Consider the following 21,451-nt stretch of genomic DNA (forward strand, 5'->3'; position numbering starts at 1 on the left):
CCAGCAAGAATTATACACGAGAGGTCAGAAAAATCAAGGTCGCTCAATGTATGGTCATCATATCACTAACTACTTTGCCTTGGTTGTGACCCAATTATCATATAGGTATTGCCTGTTTACATAGCAAATTATTTAAATAATGATTTTCAGTCAAAACACCGCAGACTTTGACACTATGAGCAGTGTTTAGTCAATTTAGAAATTCAACAGGATTACATCTACCACCGAAGGTGGACAGATGTTATGTTTTACCCCTGTATGTCTGTATATCTGTCTGAGAAGGATATCTCAAAACCTTGTGGATGGATTCAGACGAAATTTGGTGGACAGGTTGGTTGAGTGACAAGGACGAATTGATTAGATTTTGGTGAAGATCCGATTCTGGATCCGACATTTTTTAAAGCGATTCTTCATCATTGAGAGATGGAGGCAAAAACGATGCATAGCATGATATTGCAAAAAGTTGTGGACAGATTATGACAAAACTAAGTGGATGAGTTGGTTAGGTGACAAGAACAATCCAATTAAAATTTGGTTAAAGTCTGGATGCAGATCCGGCCTATAAGTGGGATACAATACAAATTGTTTAGCGTGGTGAAGGTATGCGCTCTACAGAGTGTCATTCTAGTTTCCACCTGTTTTGTCAACTTAATGAAGAATTATTATTTTCCCCCGTTGGACTTTGTTTGAAACGGGGGCTTATGGATTTGGTCTCGATTTTCATGTCTGTGCGTGTGTCTGCAACCATATCTCAGAGATGTATGGACCGATTGTATTCGTACCTGGCACAAAGACGACACATGACGGGATACATATGCACATTATTTTGTTACGCGATGTGATCAAAGATGGCTAACTGGCAGACATTTTAGTTGCAAAATAAAACCCCGATGTTGAACTCGTCCTCAACCATTTCTTGGACATGCGTTTACTGATGTTGTTCAAACATTGCAAACACGTCATAAAAGATGGCTTATATGTGCACATCATTTTTTTTTTTTTAGATCAGATCCAAGATAGCCAACTGGCAGCCATTTTGTTATTTAAATGTGTCCCCAACCATTTCTCAAACATGCATGGTCTGATTTTGTTCAAACTTGGCACAAGCACAGTACATGATGGCATACACTTGGACTTAACTTTATTTTGTGATCTGTTCAAAGATGGCCGACTGGTAGACTGGCGGCCATTTTAGTTGTAAATAAATATAGGCTGGCCCTACAACTCCGTAATGAAAAATTACGAAAACAACAGGGGTATGACATTTGTCTTTTTTCCCCTTGTTTGATCAGAAAAATCTCATCTTTGTACAGGAGTTGAACTTTTCAGTGGCATGAAAAGAAAAAGGACATGCACCGGATCTGTGAGCAACAAGTTTGATTGGTCGAGTAATAATCATACATTCTCCAAGTGCTGCTAAACGGAAGGGTTTTGGAAGTGCCAACAAGGTGATTTGTGCTCTTCAGTGTTCAAAGTATCCTTTTAAAAATAATCATTTATTTGTATACATTGTCGAGGCTCGTATGAGAGCCAACACACAACACACAATGCACAACAAGGGGGGCAGGAGACAAGAGGGGTGGGAGAGGGAAGGACAAAACAGTGGGGGAACAGAGACATTAGGAGATCTATCCTTACTATAATTCAAGGACCAGTGTGTGTTTGTTTGTGTGTTTTTGTTTGTTTGTCGCGCTACTCTTCCTACAGTTCTGGGCCAATTACATCCAGTGTTGCTACAGAAGATCACCATGACCCCAATCAGTGTATAGGGGTGTTTTATTTATTTATCTTTGCCCATGTTTTTTTGGGGGGGAGGGCGTGTCTGCACCCCAGTGATGCCAGACTCCCACATAGCATGAGACCAAAGCTACCAAGTTGGTGAGAAGCATACAGGAGTACACCACAGGATCTGGCTAATGAGGCCAGCCAGGATTGAACCACCTGGAGCACTTTGGCGATTCACGCAGCACAGTTGGGATGCCAGGTTGCAAGGCCCCAAGCCACAGGTCCGAGCACCACCCACCAGGGAAGGTCTTTACTCTGATCTGCAAGTTGGAGCCGAGTGCTGACAAATCCCTTTAGGGGAAATGCTCGGTCCCAGTGGCCAAAGGACACCATGCCGGCACACCTCCAGACGCTGCGAGACCTTCGAGGACAGCTCTTGCTCTCACACTTCCCACCAATCCAGTTTGATGTGAAATATGGGTGAGCAAACGCAGCATGGGATGCCGAACACATTGTCATGCTACAGATTTTCGATTGGATTTCAGTTGTGGCTCTGACTGGGCCACTCAAGGACATTTATCTTTTTGTTGCTTAGCCACTCCAGTGTAGCTTTGACTGTGTGTTTCGGGTTATTGTCATGCTGAAAGGTGAACTTCTGTCAAAATTTCAGCTTTCTTGCAGAGGGCAGCAGGTTTTCCTCGAGGATTTTTTTGTATTTTGCTCCATCCATTTTCCCTTCATTCCTGACAAGTGCCCCCATTCCCTGCTAAAGAGGCTGTCACACCTTGGCGTTTTAGCCAGCAATAGCAACGTATAAAAATGTATGTAAAACGCTGGCTTACGCTGAACTTTTGATGTTTTTTTAAAGATTCGGTCGTATTCATAATGTGTTGGTCGTATGCATAACATATTAGTAACGGGCACAGAACGTTTCGTTGTCTTATAGATAGCTTATACCAACGAATGCTTAGCCTGTTGTCGGCGTTCACAAACTATGCCCAATGATAGTTTAACTTAGGCATAGCGCGCTGCACGTATCGCCGACGAACTTGTGGCGTTCTCTGTTAAAAACCTGCCGCACGCTAATTTAAATCATAACCGCCTGAAAATTGGAAGTGTCAACATCGCAGTCACACCTTGACGATTTAGCCAGTGTATGCCGACCTATGAAAAATGTGTCTAAAATGCTGGCACACGTCGATTACGGTATGGGGAAGTTGTGTATCCGTTAGGAGCACGCTGAAAAACAATGAAGTATGCTGTCATATTTCGTGGTACGTCTCGTACGTCGTGAAATTTCAAGCATGCTGAAAATTTTACGACATACTCTACGTATGGCTCACAAGTTCCGCATATGCTGGCATAAGTTCTCGGCACGCTCCGCGATCGTTAACACACGTCGGACACACGTTACTTTTAAGTTACTCATAAGTCAAAACATGTCGAGGTAATGTTTGGCATACCCGAAACTTAATTTTAACCTATGAGTAACGTGCTTTGAACCTATGAGTAGCGTGCTTTGAACCTATGTGTAACGTATCTCAAACGCACATTGTCGTATGTAGACGAATTTGATTGACGTCTTCCGGACGACCACAGAACTTACTGAACGTGTTTCTAACTTACATCTGCCGTATAATGGCGATTTGGCAGCATTTAGGGGAATTGGTATATACAAATGGGCTTCACCAAGAGGAACCCATCAGTGTTCCAGACTCCATGTTGAGTAGATCTCAATGTCAGTAGTATCAGTAGTAGTAGTATTAGGTGAGCGTGTCAGTAGTAGTAGTAGTAGTAGTAGTAGTAGTAGTAGTAGTAGTAGTAGTAGTAGTAGTAGTAGTAGTAGTAGTATTGGTAGTAGTAGTAGGTCCATGTCAGTAGTAGTAGGTGAGCGTGATGGGGAGGGTGTGGGTGATGATGGATCCTTGTTGCGTCCACGAATAGGAGACTACATTGCACCATTGTTTGATGTTCTTTTCGGCTATTTTTTTCTCATTCCCACGATGGACTATTTTTTTGTTTCAGTTTTTAAAGTATTCAAAACGACTTCGACAAATGCATAATGTACTAGTAATGAACACAGAATGCTTCGATAACTTATAGATAAGTTATACCAACGATTGATTTGCGTGTTTTAGGCGTCCACAATCTATGCCCAACGATAGTCTAACGTATGCATAGCGTGGCAGCGTATCGTCGACGATTACGTGAGGTTTTCTATTCATAGGCTGCAACTTCACTTTTAATAAATGCCTGTCACTCGCCTATTGTTTTTGGACGCTGGTTCTCGGCAATTGAAATCGTTTCCATTGAATGAGTTAAATCGCTTCCACTCGACTATTGAAATGATTTACACTGAACGATTTAAATAAATGGCTGTCACTCGCCTATTGTTTTTGGACGCTGGTGCTCGGCAATTGAAATCGTTTTCATTGAACGAGTTAAATCGCTTCCACAGCACTGCAGTCACGGCACTAACAGCGGCAGGCTCAGTGCCAGCCTCATGCCAGGCTCAAGCGGATCGCTGTAGAAGGTGTACTGCTTGGTTATCCTTGGACCCACTCTGGCTAACAGCTCGTCGAACATCGCTGTGGGCATTCGCAGGAAGTTGATGAAGGATGCATGGTCCTCGTTCCGGAGTTCCACCATGAGCTGGTCATATATGCCGTAATGGCGTCGCCTCCCGATCCATGGTCTGACCCAGTTCCTTCTACTCCGTTCATGTCTTCTTCTCCCGGCTCTATTGGCACACAACTGGTACCAATTCCCCTAATCGCTGCCAATACGCCATTATACGGTATCTGTAAGTTAGAAACGCATTCAGTAAGTTCTGTGGTCGTCCTGAAGACGTCAAATACGTCTACATACGTATTTGTGCGTAGGACATGCTTTACAAACAATTCCCAAGCACGTTACTGATAGGTTATAAATAAGTCATGCGTACCCTAAACATTACTTTGACGTGTTTCGACGTATGAGGAACTTTCAAGTAATGTGTTGCGAAGTGTGAACAACGTTCGTGTAGTGTGCTTACAAAAAGTTACTCATAGGTTAGAAATAAGTTTCGGGTAAGCTAAACATTACGTCGACGTGTTAAGACTTATGAGTAACTTACAAATAACGTGTGTCGACGTGTCAACGATCGCATAACGTGCCTACAACTTATGGCCAGCGTAGTGGAACGTGTGAGTCATACGTCGTGAAATTTCAAGCATGCAAAAATTTGAGGACAACCCAAAAGTACAACGTTTAAAGCCAGCGTACTACGACGTATGGCAGTGTTTTTCAGCGTGCTCTTAACACATACAAAACGTACCCATAACGTATTTGACGTGTGCCTGCGTTTTAGACAAATTTTTCATAAATCGGCATACGCTGGTTAAATCGCCAAGGTGTGACAGTGGCTTAATGAGAAACATCCCCAAAACATGACGCTGCCCCCACCATACTTCACAGTCGAGATGGTGTTTTTTGGGTGACATGCTGTGCTGGGTTTGCAGCGAACGTAACATTTTGCATTTAGGCTAAAAAGTTCCATCTTGGTTTCGTCAGACCATAAAACCTTTTGCCACATGGCATCATAATCTCAAGTGGGCTTTTTTGAGTAATGGCTTCCTTCTTGCCACCCTACCATACAGGCCAGACTTGTGGCATGCGTGGGATGTTGCTGTCACATGCACACAGTGAGAAGTCTTTGCCATAAAGGCCTGTAGCTCTTTCAAAGTTGTCATTGGCCTCTTGGTGGCCTCTCTGATCAGTCTTCTCCTCGCTTGGTCATCCAGTTTGGAGGGACGGCCTGATCTAGGCAGGGTCTTGGTGGTACCATACACCTTCCACTTCTTAATGATGACTTTGACTGTGCTCCAAGTGATATTCAGGGCATTTGAAATATTTTATATCCATGCCCTGATCTGTGCCTTTCTACAACTTTATCCTGAAGGTCTTTTGAAAGCTCCTTGGTGCTCATGGTTGAGTCTTTGCTGTGAAATGTATTACCCAGCAGAGGAAACCTACAGGAACAGCTGATTTTCTTCTGAAATAATCAGAATCACTACAATTTAACACAGGTGGAGTCCAATTAACTTGGTGTATGATTTTTAAGGTGATTGGTTATACCTGAGCTAATTTACAATTCCTATTATAAGAGGGGTGGACACTTATCCAACGAAGATATTCTAGTTTTGTATTTTGAATTAATTTTCTGAAATTTGTGGAATTTGTTTTTCACTTGCAAATTGTGGGTTACGATGTAAAAATAAAAGGTGGGAAAAGTCTGATTTCATGCTATTTAATTCCAGGATATAAGGCAACAAGTGGGAAAAACATTGAAAGGGGGTGTAGACTTTCTATATGCACTGCAGGTGTCTTATTGTGATATAGGTGTTGCACGAATGGTCTTGACTCAACAGTATGGCTCTTATGCTTACCAGCTTGCCAACACATCTTTCCCTCCTACTGTGTTGCTCGGAATTGTTTCAAGGACAATAACGTTGAAAATATAGTGGCCAGCACAAAGCTCCACGGTGGCACTCACAGAATGAAAATTAATGTATGCACGACATGTCATGATATGCAGTTGTCTATGGGATGTGTGTGTGTGTGTGTGTGTGTGTGTGTGTGTGTGTGTGTGTGTGTGTGTGTGTGTGTGTGTGTGTGTGTGTGTGTGTGTGTGTGTGTGCGCGCGCGTGCGTGCGTATGAGAATGAAAATATATTGCCAACATATTCGAGCCATTTCAAAAATTAAATTTCATACTATTATATTATCGTGCAGAAATAAAACAAACAAATGTAAATGCACAAAAATTAATCACTGATGCTCCACATACAACCCTGATGGCACGAGAAGAACTCCACACACTACGATGATACAAGTTAATAAAATGACGACAATGAAAACTAGAAGGGCACTGGGTTGAGCACAAATCTCTGCCACACAATGCCTGATCCACAAGAACATATTGCGCCCATTACATTTTTGAAATATCATTTTGTGGATCTGTCCACAACTTTTTGAGATATCTTGCACACAAACAGACAAGCAGTCATAGACTGGTACTTACGAAATCGTCAACTTGACCTCTGACCTTGTCGAATAAAAGCTGTCTCTCGAGAAGGTAGCGACGCAAACCAGAAGTTTCTACGATGATTCTGTATCAAACCATCAAAAATCGTAACGTCGACCGAAGCAAAAATCTCCATTTCTCCACGCAATTATACCTTAACGTAACCCAACGACGCGTCTGCTCGAGCGCACTGCATCATTGGACGACCCGTGACGTGTCGAGTGAAATATTTTTTATACAATCTTAAAACGTCTCCAAAACATCCGATTTTTACCAGAATTTCGACAACCGAGTTTTAAGCGTCCTAAGCGATCGCAAAAACCGAAGACAAAATTAAAATCGAAGTTAAAACGAACTCGTAACGTCGAGCGAAGCAAAAATCTCCATTTCTCCACGCATTTATTTAATATTATTTTATCAAAGCAACAAAACCGTAATATTCGACCATCCACCAACAATCCTTACATAATCCGATGGCTCAGCGAGTCAGGCATGCGACGATAACCTTTATTGGGATAAAAAATGACTTTTAAACACCATCTTTATCGAAAACACCATCAGCGCGCACAGGCAAAACCTTAATGTGACTCAACGACGCGTCTGCCCGAGCGCACTGCATCATGGGACGACCCGTGACGCGTCGAGTGAAATATTTTTTATACAATCTTATAACGTCTCCAAAACATTCGATTTTTTACCAGAATTTCGACAACCGAGTTTTAAGCGTCCTAAGTGATCGCAAAAACCGAAGACAAAATTAAAATCGAAGTTAAAACGAACTCGTAACGTCGAGCGAAGCAAAAATACTCCATTTCTCCACGTGAATTTACGGAATCATGTTTGACCTCACTGTGACCTTGACCTTTGACCGATTTTTACCAAAATCTAATCAGCGCTAGCCATCACCCTCATGAATCACGTGGTGTAATTTGACATTGGTAGCTTCTTCCGTTCGAGTTATCTGTACCAAACCATCAAAAATGGAATATTTGACCTCACTGTGACCTTGACCTTTGACCGATTTTGACCAAAATCTAATCAGCGCTAGCCATCACCCTCCTGAATCACGTGATGTAATTTGACATTGGTAGCTTCTTCCGTTCTCGAGTTATCTGGGCCTACAAACAAACACACAAACAAGCAGTCATAGACTGGTACTTACGACATCGTCAACTTGACGTCTGACCTTGTCTAATAAAAGCTGTCCTTGGAGAAGGTAGCGACGCAAACCAGAAGTTTCTACGATGATTCTGCACCAAACCATTAAAAATCGAATGTTTTGGATGTTTGACCTCACTGTGACCTTGACCTTTGACCGATTTTGACCAAAATCTAATCAACGCAAGCCACCAACCTCCTGAATCACGTGGTGTAATTTGACATTGGTAGCTTCTTCCGTTCTCGAGTTATCATTTTTGGATGTTTGACCTCACCGTGACCGTGACCTTTGACCAAAATCTAATCAGCACGAGCCATCACCCTCCTGAATCACGTGGTGCAATTTGACATTGGAAGCTTCTTCCGTTCTCGAGTTATCGTGCCTACAAACAAACAAACAAACAAACAGAAACGGAAGTCATCAATATTCTTTCGAAATCTTTAGATTTCGTGAGTAACAAACAAACAAGCAGTCATAGACTGGTACTTACGAAATCGTTAAATTGACCTCTGACCTTGTCAAATAAAAGCTGTCTCTTGAGAAGGTAGCGACGCAAACCAGAAGTTTCTACGATGATTCTGTATCAAACCATCAAAAATCGTAACGTCGACCGAAGCAAAAATCTCCATTTCCCCATGCAATTATACCTTAACGTAACTCAACGACGCGTCTGCTCGAGCGCACTGCATCATGGGACGACCCGTGACGCGTCAAGTGAAATATTTTTCATACAATCTTAAAACGTCTCCAAAACATTCGATTTTTACCAGAATTTTGACAACCGAGTTTTAAGCGTCCTAAGCTATCGCAAAAACCGAAGACAAAATTAAAATCGAAGTTAAAATGAACTCGTAACGTCGAGCGAAGCAAAAATCCTCCATTTCTCCACGTGAATTTACAGAATTATGTTTGACCTCACTGTAATCTTGACCTTTGACCGATTTTGACCAAACTCTAATCAGCACTAGCCATCACCCTCCTGAATCACGTGGTGTCATTTGACATTGGTAGCTTCTTCCGTTCGAGTTATCATTTTTTGGATGCTTGACCTCACTGTGACCTTGACCTTTGACTGATTTTGACCAAAATCTAATCAGCGTTAGCCATCACCATCCTGAATCACGTGGTGTAATTTGACATTGGTAGCTTCTTCCGTTCTCGAGCTATCATTTTTGGATGCTTGACCTCACTGTGACCTTGACCTTTGACCGATTTTGACCAAAATCTAATCAGCACTAGACATCACCATCCTGAATCACGTGGTGTAATTTGACATTGGTAGCTTCTTCCGTTCTCGAGTTATCGTGCCGACAAACAAACAAACAAACAAACAGAAACGGAAGTCATCAATATACTTACGAAATCTTTAGATTTCGTAAGTAACAAATAGAAACGGAAGTCATCAATATACTTTCGAAATCTTTAGATTTCGTAAGAATCAAACAGAAATGGAAGTCATCAATATACTAAAGAAATCTTTAGATTTCGTAAGTAACAAACAGAAACGGAAGTCATCAATAAACTTACGAAATCTTTAGATTTTATAAGTAACAAACAGAAAAATAAAGAAGAGGAAGATGTCGTGCAGAGCACGATACTTGCAAAATCCATAAAACAAATTTTACCAAAAAGTAATTGGTGGTTGAGTTCAATGACTAAATATGCAACTCCTCTTCAAATTTCAAGTGAATTGGATGAAAATTGACAATTTTAGAAATTCGGCCTATGCTGACCTTTTGACATATGTGGACCTCCAAAATAATTGGTGGTTGAAATCAGTGACCAAATAGCAACTCCTTCATATTTCAAGTCAATCGGATGAAAAATGAGGATTTTAAAAATACCACCCAAGTTGTTTGTCAGGTCAGGTTAGGTCAGATTAGATCTGTGACTTACCACAGGTACCATGTAAACCTGTACTAACCTGTTCCATGGTCGGGTTGATGGTGACTAAACCATCTCCCCCACCAACTTTCTTGGTGAGGAGGATGTATGACATGGACACCCAACAAGATTAAAAACAAAACCTATCAAAGGGTAGAGGAGCTCCATGTGAGCCAATCGCCATCCATATCTAGTGCCCAACTGTGTCTGTGGACATCCTCCTGCAGTTGGGTTACTTTTTATGAGGAGGTTGGTGGCAGGATTTGCACTCCAGCCACCGTAAAACACTTCAACCTGCAAAACATACCAAAAGCAAAAAGAAATCTGAAAACCTGCACCGTGTGATTATCTCCTGTGCAGCTGCCCTTCGCAGGGCAGTTCACTGGATGACGAGATTGGAACAAAGCCTTCGGGACCCACAATCTTTGATGATAGGAGGGAAACCATGGGGTAACGTTTCCGAGTCAGATTGCGGTAGTGTGTATCGGGGTAGTGCCGAGGTGTCCTCCATCAGAGGGCCGTCTCCTTGGGTTAACCTGAGACGGTTCCTTCAGGTGGGTGCCTGGAATGTCCCATCCCTAATAGAGGATAACCATCTGTCTCTGTTATTATCTGAGCTCAAGCGTTTGGACATCGGTATTGCAGCACTCTGAGGTTCGGAGACCGGATTGGGGCGAGATCATCGCAGGTGGTTACACCTACTATTGGTCTGGTCACTCTGATGGTTACCATTCCAAAGGAGTTGCTGGAGCTGTGTCCAATAAGCTGACTCCAATGATAACTGAGGTAACACCGGTCAATGAGCGTATTGTTACGGCTGTGGAAATTCGCAAACCACCATTCAGGTCCCGTAGGTGAGATAACTCTAAGTACATGTGTAGTTAGCCCCAAACCCGTTGTTTAGAGGGAATAAATGTGATTCATTCAGGCTACGATGCTTTGAGATAGCCGTTTTTCTGTTCTATATTTATTTTGAACCAACCACGTCTCAACCGCCATAACCATCAAATCACCACCGATAAACCCTCCACCACTCTCACCTCTCTCCTTCTACGGCCATCCCCGCACCACCTGTGAACACTGAGCATCGGGGTCTTGGGCTCGTTCAAGCGATACGCACCGAGCCGCGAGTGCAAATAGAGGCCTTTCCGAGGGAGAATTCGGATCAAGAATGCTACACGCCCACTTCTGATCCATCCAATCAGCAAGCGCGGAGCGGCTTGGCCCCGCCTCCAAGCGCGTCCGTGTGAAATAGAAATATGCAAATTCTCGGATCAGGGGAGGTTCACGCCCACTTTTCCTCCGTCCAATGGGCAAGCGTGACTCCGCCCCCGAGCTCATCCTGATCCGGAAATTTGCATATTGTTTCTCCTGCCGGCCTATAAAACGCTGAGCGCAAGGCGAATCGTGGCAGCAGCAGAGAGTTTTGGTGAGAGTCATCGGCCAGAGTGTGGCAGCAGCAGAGTGTGGCAGAGAGTGGAGTCGGGTGGCGAAGGCACCGAGTTGGGTTCTGCAGTCGGTTGAGGAGAGTTGGGGGAAGAGGCCAAGGAGCTCGGGTCCGAGGCTAGAAGGACGGCGGTCGGCGACGAGATCGCGGTGGGAGATCGCTCGTCGCAGGACCCAAGCCAGCCAGCCATTCTCCCTCCCCCAGAGCATCAACAATTCCCCCCTTTTCCCCCGCGCTGAGATAGTGCAACAAAGGGGGCCCCGTTCCCACCCCACTCCAAACGTCGTGCCAACGAAACCCGCGAAGGAGCACGGAGTCGGGGCACAGCCACGCGGCCACGTCTGCGGCTCGTCCGCCAACGCGTCACGAGGACGCGGGTAGGACCCACCCGGTCTCGCGGACCTGGCCGCTCCTTCAGGTCCCACGCACATATTGGCCTACAGGCCCATCTGCCCCCTTGTCTATGAGGGTGGCTTCTTTCCTTTGTTTTTGAGTAAATGTGTGTTGGCGCCGTGTCTTGTAAAGTAGAACTGTATAAGTGTTGCCGTGTGTATGCGTATTCGGTAGTAACTCTGCGTCATTGTTTATTTTGTTTTCCTGATATCGGTGCATTTTGACTGTTTGGCTGTATATGTGTGCTTTCCGTGTGTCGCGTAATAAATGTGCATTGTGTGAACTGTTTTCCCGTTTCGCTTCATCTTTTCTTTATTGACCCTCCATCCTGCTTCACGTAAAAGAGTTATGTAGTGGGCTTAAAACGCCCGATAATTAATCGGAACCGTCGAGGCCGATGATAACACCGCTCGGTTATCCCGATAGCATGGAACGGACCGCTTAAGCGGTTCGTGTCCGGAGTCGGCCTGCGGCGAGGTACGATCGCCCGGTCGACCATCTGCGCACGTACTTAGGTAGATCGAATTTGGCGAGCAACCCTATCCTGCGCGGGTGGGCAATTGGCCCGGTCGTGGTGGGGTTAAACCCCCACCCGTGACTTGCTCCCGGCGTTGTTCCGAGAGGGTCACGACAGAATTGTCCGTTCTGGTGGGCGAGGCGGCCGCCATTCGAGTCAAGCGGCCGATCGCACGCCGGCGGGCGCGAATTCGCAACAGTATTATCAGACTAAGGATTCATCACTCCTTGGGTGTCATTTCCCTGGTCTCTGTATATGCTCCGACTGAGGTAAGTGATCTGAACATGAGGGACGTATTATCTGCCATGCTCGAGTCTGTGGTTGATCAGTGCCCCAGGCGAGATACTCTTCTAATCTTGGGGGATTTCAATGCATCGATTGGAACTGATAGGGATGGTTATGAGACGTGTTCATCCCCTTGGGTCTGGAACTGTAAACCAGAATATCACTAAGCTTCTTGACTTTGCATGAAATCATAGACTTAGGGTGGCTGGCTCATGGTTTCAGCGCCCACAGGATCATCGCTGGACTTGGTATTCCAACGCTAGTGGTGTGGCAAAAGTGAATGTCCATGTGCTCGTTCATGGTCACTGGAAGATAATCCAGAACTGCTGGGTCTACTGGGTGCTCAGTTCCTCAATACTGACCACAGGCTTGTTGCAGCCACTGAAGTTGCAGCTTAAATCCAGGAGCATGGTACGATCCCAGCCTAGGCTTGATGTTGGGAAGGTAAAGGATGAGAGGGTAGCTGAAGAGTTTGCTAACAGGCTGAGTGGTGGCTTGGAGGGTCTGGGTACTTTCGGGGATCCTGAAGAGCTATGGGGTGCCTTCACGACCACCGTTCTTGATGTTGCTGGTGGATGTGTTGAAACTCACCATAGGGCGAAGAAGAATTTTGTCTCTCAAGGGACACAGGATACCATTGAACAGAGTCACAGGGCCAGTCTGAATGGCAGAGCTGAGCTGTTCAGTGAGCTGAGGTGTAAAACTGCACGTGCACTAAGGGTGGACAAGGAGGCCGATGTGTGAGGAATCTGTGAGGGGGTGGACCATCACCTGTGATGAAGAAATTCTCCTCCTGCTTAGAGTGGAATTCACGCATTTTTTTCCTCTAAGCCCATCCCTCGGTGAATTGCAGTGAGAGGGGAGGGTGGTGGGTGCTGGACAGAGGAGTCCGAAGTGAAGGCCTGCTGGGTTTGTTACTTTGAGCAGCTGTACCAGGCTAATCCACCAGCAGTCGACTTGGATGCCAGGGGTGTTACTATCCCTGTTGCTGACCCTCCTGCAAAACTTGATACACCACCATCTCATCAGCTGCGGTCCACTTTGGTTTGTGGAAACACAGACTGCGGTTGAAATGGGGTAAAGCTTATGGGATTTGTGGCATGCATGCTGAACTTCTCAAGGCTGGTGGAAATGCTGTACTCGTGTCATTGCATGCAGTTCTGTGCTTTGTCTGGAATACAGGCATCATCAAAACTGACTGGAAGAGGGGCCTTGTTGTCCTTCTCTGGAAAGGGAAGGGTGATTGCCTAGACTGCAACAACTACTGAGGGGTGACGCTGCTCTCAGTGCATGGCAAGATCTCTGCTCGGATAATTATTGATGGGGTTTGCCACCATCTGCTTGAGCATCAGCATCCAGAGCAGTCAGGCTTAACACCAAAGAGGTCAACGATTTACCGTGTCCTTGCTCTTCGGGTCCTTACCGAACGCAGACAACAGTTTTCGGCAGGGGCTGCTTTGCAGCCTACATTGATCTCTGCAAAGCATTCGATTCAGTGAATTGGGATGCCCTCTGGAAGATTATTGGTCTTCGTGGGATGCCACCAAAGCTGATCAATCTGACGTCCAAACTGCACTCTGGTACTGAGAGTGATGTGAGATGTCGTGAAACCATCCCTGACTTATTTCCAGTTGTTACTGGAGTTGGTCGGGGTGTGTACTGGCCCCCACACTTTTCAGCATTTGTATGGATTGCATTATGGTGAGAATGTTGGAGATCAAGTTGTGGTGCTTCATTTGGGAATGTCAAGATCTCTGACCTAGATTTTGCAGATGATGCAGTTGTCTTTGCAGAGACTCCAGGTAACTGTTGTGGGCCCTCGAGGTGCTGAATGAGGAGTTGGAGCCACTGGGATTACGGGTATCCTGGGTTAAAACTAAGATCCAAGCTTTTAATGACATCTTGACTGTACCTGTTTGTGGAGAGGATACTAAGCTCATGTAGAGATTCACTTCCCTTAGCAGTGATATTCATGTCTCTGCTGGCTGTGAGCCAGAGATCAATAGATGTCTGGGTCGGGCCTGGGGAGTCATGGCTTCACTGGATCATGGGGTGTGGTACTGCTGGTACCTGTGCGGGAGGACGAAAGTCTGAGTTTTCAGGTCCTTGGTGCTTCCAGTCTTGCTCTATGGATGTGAGACTTGGACTCTGACCAGGGATCTGAGACAGAGAATTACTTCCTTTGGTACCAGGTCTCTTTGGAAAATCCTTGGCTATTGCTGGTCAAACTTTGCATCCAACGAGTCGTTGCTGAGAGAGACTCAAATGAGATTTGTTACCTCCATCATCCATGAGCAGCAGCTGTGGCTGTATTGATATGCGACTCGTTTTCCTGACGATGATCCTGCTCACCAGATTCTTTCAGTGAGCGAGCATCGTGAGTGGAGGAGGTCAATAGGCCAATCATGTGCCTCATGGTTGCAGCAGATTCATCAGAATCTCAAGGAGATGGGGATGGGCAGGCATTTGCCTGGGGGATGGCCAGACGGAGGCCCTTGGAGTAGTGGACGCAGTGACGGCGGGAAGTGGACGCAGTGACGTGCTGCTTCGCACATGCTCCCATACCTGACCTGTCCTCAGAGGTCATGGCCTACATGGGTTTTATCCTCATTTAACGATTTACGAAAAGAGGACACAAGACAAATATGACCAGCTTTTACAGAGGATGATCATAAAACACCTATCAAAATAAAAGAAAAGAAAATACCTGATGTATGGCCATAGATCTGTATGCGACAGTGGGTTTGAGTCAGAAAAGGTGGGAGAAGCAAAGGCATAAATCAAAAGAATGCTTGGACGAGAATAAAGGGAGACTCATGAAAGTTAATGGTGGTTGCCACTGGGTGATGGCCATCGGTGGCCATGTGCTCAAACACAGTGATCCCATTTGTGGACCCATCATCGGGTTCTCACACTGCTCTGCCGGCTCGCCATGAGCTGGATGATGATCCTTTGGTGTGAAATGGAAATATCAATGAGAAAATCTCGGGCCTGCATATTCTCCAGTCACCTTCAGCTCAGCTCGATTCTGTCAACTCTCAAATGAGACCAATTCTCGACTCTTTTGGGGAATAACTGTTCTGGGACATACACTACACATCTTGAATGCCACCCTTGTACTTCACGCTAAGTAGCATGTGGGACAAATCAAATCCATGATCACAATGAATGTTTCAGCAAGTTATTGCTAGTTGCAGAATGATGGTCCAGCTTTCAGTCTGGCATTGACCCATGGGAAATAACAATAAAATAGTTTAAAAAACAAAAAAGGGGACATAGTGGTCGGGGTGGCAGGATGGATGTGTGCATAGAGGTATACACACTTGCCTCTATGCTGTCTAGCCTGGGTTAAAATCTCGGCCGAGGATCCGAAGTGAAGGCCTGCTGGGTTTGTTACTTTGAGCAGCTGTACCAGGCTAATCCACCAGCAGTCGACTTGGATGCAATACAACAGTGTTATAAACCTAGCACAGCTTCATGCAGTGAAAACCAAGGCTTTTGGGATCATTGCTATCTCCTATGACGAAGCTGAGTCTGGGTTTCTCACTCTCTCACTGCAGGCAGGTCTGTGGTTTTTCTACCTTCTACCATCCATCTCCTATTCAGCCTTGCCCCCCCTCCCACTCTGCCTGTGCTCTGTCTCTATTATATTTCCGCAGGGTGCTCAAAGTCCACCAGCAACCTCCTCCTGGTGAAATTGCCAAAATCAAGAATCACTGCTTACCTTCACTCTTTCATTCCTCTTTTTTCCCACCTCTGAAACAAACTGCCATACTCTCTTCAATCCCACACTTCCCTCCAGGTCTTCATAGCAGCTGTTCACCACCATCTCATACCTTCCTCCATTCAAAATCTTGATGTTTTCTACACCTGTTAATCCACCCCAAACAAGTATCCTTAAAATTCCCTGCTTTCATTCTGATAAGGACCTGTAGTGTCCATCTTGTTTACCCTGTGTGCCCTGCCCCATCACTCTCCTTTCCACAGATCTCCTAATGTCTCAGTTCCCCACTGTTTTGGGCTTCCCTCTCCCAACCCTCTTGTCTCCTGCTCCCCTTATTATGTTGTGTGTGTTAGCTCTTACAGAACCCTCGACAATGTATACAAAAAAAACAATATGAAACCCAAGCCAGTGCTGTGACCTGTCAAGGAAAAAAAAATCAGTCCTGGAGCTTTATTGTCAGACTAAGATTTATACAGATCACTTCTTATCTATACAGATCTATACAGATAAGACGAGATACACTTCTAGTCTTGGGGGATTTCAATGCATCGACTGGAACTGATAGGGATGGTTATGAGGTGTGTGTTGGTCCCCATGGGTCAGGAACTATGAACCAGAATAGCACTAAGTTCCTTGACTTTGCAAGAAGTCATGGACTTAGGGTGGCTGGTTCATGGTTTCAGCGCCCGCAAGCTCATCGCTGGACTTGGTATTCCAACGCTGGCGGTGTGGCAAAGGAGATTGACCATGTCCTCATTGACGGTCGTTGGAGGATGATCCAGAACTGCAGGGTCTACCAGAGTGCTCAGTTCCTCAATACTGACCACAGGCTTGTTGTAGCAACTCTAAAGCTGCACCTTAAATCCTGGAGAATGGTACCATCCCAGCCTAGGCTGGATGTTGCCAAGCTCAGGGATGACAGAGTAGCTGAGGAGTTTGCGAACAGGCTGAGTGGACACTTGGGGGGTCTGGGTGCTTTGGGGGGTCCTGAAGAGTTGTGGAGCGCCTTCAAGACCACCGTCCTTGATGTTGCCGGTGGATGCCTTGGAGTTCACCGCAGGGCAAAGAAGAATTTTGTCTCTCAAGGGACACTGGATACCATTGACCAGAGTCGCAGGGCCAGGTTGAATGGCAGAGCTGAGCTGTTCAGGGAGCTGAGGCGTAAAACTGTAAGTGCACTGAGGGTGGACAAGGAGGCCTATGTGCGAGGAATCTGTGAGGGGGTAGAGCATCACCTGTGGACAGGTGATTCTCGTCCCGCTTACAGGGGAATTCGCGCATTACGTTCATCCAAGCCCATCCCTCGGAGCACTGCAGTTCAAGCAGAGAGTGGTAGGCTCTTGACAGAAGAGTCTGAAGTGAAGGCCCGCTGGGCCGGTTACTTTGAGCGGTTGTACCAGGCTGATCTCCCAGCTGTCGAGTTGGACGTCAAGGGTGTTACAATCCCTGTTGCTGACCCTCGAATCAACTGTGGTCCACCTTCGCTTGTGGAAACACGGGCTGCGGTGAACCAGTTGAAACGGGTCAAAGCTCCAGGGATCTGTGGCATCCATGCTGAACTTCTCAAGGCTGGTGGAAATGCTGCACTCGTGTCGTTGCATGCAGTTTTGTGCTCTGCCTGGAACACAGGCATCATCCCAACTGACTGGAAGAGGGGCCTTGTTGTCCCTCTCTGGAAAGGGAAGGGTGATCGCCAAGACTGCAACAACTACCGAGGGGTGACGCTGCTCTCAGTGCCGGGCAAGGTCTTTGCTCGGATAATTCTTGATAGGGTTCGCCACCATCTGCTTGAGCACCAGCGTCCAGAGCAGTCAGGCTTTACACCAAAGAGGTCAACGATTGACCGTATCCTTGCACTTCATGTCCTCACCGAACGCAGACGAGAGTTTCGGCAGGGGCTGCTTGCAGCCTATGTTGATCTCTGTAAAGCGTTCGAGTCAGTGAATCGGGATGTCCTCTGGAGGATTCTTGGTCTTCGTGGGGTGCCACCGAAACTGATCGATCTGATGTCTGAACTCTACTCTGGTACTGAGAGTGCTGTGAAGTGTGGTGGTACCATCTCTGACTTATTTCCAGTTGTTACTGGAGTTCGTCAGGGATGTGTACTTGCCCCCACACTTTTCAGCACTTGTATGGACTGGATTTTAGGGAGGATGTCGGAGAGATCAAGTTGCGGTGCATCGTTTGGCAATGTCAAGATCTCGGACCTTGATTTTGCAGATGATGCAGTCATCTTTGCGGAGACTTTAGACATCCTCTTGGGGGCCCTCGAGGTGCTGAATGAGGAGTCGGAGCCGTTGGGATTACGGATTTCTTGGGTCAAAACTAAGATCCAGGCTTTCGGTGACATCTTGGATGCTGCTGTTCTGTCTGTGTCTGTTTGTGGTGAGGATGTTGAGGTCGTGGATAGATTCACTTACCTTGGCAGTGATATTCATGTCTCCGCAGGTTGTGAGCTGGAGGTCAATAGACGTCTGGGTCGGGCCTGGGGAGTCATGGATTCACTGGATCATGGGGTGTGGCGCTGCTGGTACCTGTGCGGGAGGACGAAAGTCCGAGTCTTCAGGTCCTTGATACTTCCAGTCTTGCTCTATGGGTGCGAGACTTGGACTCTGACCAAGGATCTGAGACGGAGACTTAATTCCTTTGGTACCAGGTCTCTTCGGAGAATCCTTGGCTATCGCTGGTCGGATTTTGTGTCCAACGAGCAGTTGCTGAGAGAGACTCGGATGAGATTTGTTACCTGCATAGTCCGTGAGCGTCAGCTGCGGCTGTATGGACATGTGGCTCGTTTTCCTGACGCTGATCCTGCTCACCAAATTCTCTCAGCGAGGGAGTCTCATGAGTGGAGGAGGCCAGTGGGCCGACCACGTGTCTCATGGTTGCAGCAGGTTGACCATCATCTCAAGGAGATGGGGATGGGCCTGGCATCTGCCTGGGGGATTGGCAGACGGAGGCCCTTGGAGTACCGGCGGAAAGTGGACGCAGCGACGCGCTGTCCTGGCACATGCTCCCATACCTGACCTGACCTAAGATCTATATATCTAAACTAGAATAGCACTAATAATATCTAAACTAAGATCTATATATTTACTCCTCAGGCTCAAATTCAGCAACATGTATAAGCTACCAGAGGTCTGGCAGCGGAGAAGCACAGTCCACATACTATCAGGATATGGTACAAACATAATGCAACGGAAGGCCACGAAGGAACTGGAAGAAGTAAAGAGCAATAAAAGCACAGGCTTGATGGGACAAATGGACAACAACTGCATCCAATTTCCTTGTGGATGAATGGGAATGAGGAGAATGAAGATGAAGACAAAGATGAGGATGAATGCACATTAACAATCTGAGGAAATTTTGTCTTTATAGTATTTGGAAGCAAAGTTCATATCCATGTGTTTGTTGCTTTGATGCCTATGCAGAAAATCAAGATGGCAACAAGCGAGGTAACAAAGAGGGTGTAAAAAGCAAATAATCAAGATATTTCTCTTCAACAAAAGCATTCATCCTGTTTTAATTTACAAATGGCTGACGGCATATTATAATGGTGAATGCTCGTAAAGGTAATATACAAACTAAGTTATGAAGAAAATCCCAGGTAACATACTAACAACAAACATTTTGGTTATAAACAGAAGTCAAAAATTTATATTACAAAACATTACACTAAATACAGGATGGATTAAATACTCCACATCCAATTTTACTTGTAAATAACAAAGAAAGGAAAGGAGAAATATTATACCATAGGCCTGCCTTATTGCTTGTATCGGAGAAGTGGTCTGCAATGGCTGGATCAAGCCTGGTCTTGATCTTTGATTACTCCATTTCTTAGAGTGTGGATTCCTCTTGAAGTGCTCCATCTCAGCAAACGAACTGGTGCTCTACCCAAAAAAAAGAACCACACACACACACACACACACCCACACACACACACACACACACACACACACACACACACACACACACACACACACACACACACACACACACACCTTATAAATTTGAGAGCAGCCTGCAAGGTGGCCTGTGAAGAAGCCACAATAGACACTGCAGCCAGTCATAAAATTGTAAGCCCAGATATTTTCAATAGTAATGTACATAGATGGAAAAGCATCACTCCACTGAGAGAACATAGGTTTTTCTGACTGCAATCACTTGGCTTTAGAACTGAGGTTGGAATTAGACACAAATGAGTTTTAAAGTGAAATATGAATGGTGGAATTGTGCGATCCATGTCTGTCAAGTGCTGATTTCCTGTTCGGCAACGAATGTCACTGAGACCTTGGTAAAATGTATGTATGTGAAGAGTCTGAGAAGTTGCAGTTCCTATCGGCATGGGATGTGCGGAGGTGAAACTGTGCGGGTTAGTGGTACAATCATGATTCCTCCAAATGCTTAGCTGTTGACAATAGCACAATGCTGTTGTGGATGGCCTGGTGGTTAGGTGCACCTTGGATGACATGCAAATGTGTTGGGAGCCAGTAAGATTATTGAATATATGTATGGAGTCATGAACGTTGCAGCGTGGAATACCAGTTTCTATATGTACAGAAATAGAGGAAGTACCCAAGGTGAAGTGTAGCTGTGAGTTTTCCAGTTTGTTACGAATGAGCAATTATCCTATGGGCAGAATACAGGATTGGAATTGGAATTTACAGATGAACGACTGCACAAGTATGGAGCCACTGTCTGGACTGAAGAAATGTGTGGAGATGGATAGAAAAATTTAAGAGAAGGCAAAAGTGTATGTGAAGAACAGCGTCCTTGGAGCTTGTTGGCATACCAACTACACTGTTTGTTTAACAGTGTTATAAACCATAAATAATGTGTTTCATTAAAGTGATAAGAATTACATGGTTGCATCCACTACAAGATTTGATTCACAGTACTGTATGTAGGGTGTACTGTATATGTTTTTATGCTTAAAATGAATTCATTTTGTGTTCAAAAATCACTTTACTGTTGAAAATATACTGTATACATGTAAAGTAGGAGCTAACCTTTCTCGGACTTTGATCAGTGATCAAACAAGGATTTTGGCCGAGTATGGAGTGGAAGACTATAAAAGTTAAATAGATTGAATGGAAACTTGACCTTGTTTCAATTTTGATGTTCATTTTGTACTCATACCTAGCTTGGGGAAATATAGCTTGAGGTCCTTGCTTATGGTTTGCTGTAAGGTTCCTCTATTTGTTACATCTGAAAACTGAGCTGTTGTGCTGAAGCACTGCTGTGTGTGTGTGT

The 21,451-nt window shown here is 45.3% G+C and overlaps 1 protein-coding gene across 1 annotated transcript in view; it reads right to left on the reverse strand.

Annotated features, from left to right (window-relative positions):
* LOC147019725 (uncharacterized) overlaps nucleotides 1-20,113 on the reverse strand; it is a 174,797-nt gene extending 154,684 nt beyond the window's left edge. Inside the window, exon 1 of the mRNA XM_085893762.1 lies at nucleotides 19,950-20,113. Within this exon, the coding sequence (XP_085749888.1) occupies nucleotides 19,950-20,067 (118 nt within the window). The 5' untranslated portion in view covers nucleotides 20,068-20,113. The remainder of the gene's footprint in view (nucleotides 1-19,949) is intronic.
* Between the last annotated feature and the right edge of the window lie 1,338 nt (nucleotides 20,114-21,451).

This window comes from Eptatretus burgeri, chromosome 9 (assembly GCF_056783735.1).
Source record: "Eptatretus burgeri isolate ZD-2024b chromosome 9, Ebu_testis_v1, whole genome shotgun sequence".
In the NCBI taxonomy this organism is placed as follows: domain Eukaryota; kingdom Metazoa; phylum Chordata; class Myxini; order Myxiniformes; family Myxinidae; genus Eptatretus; species Eptatretus burgeri.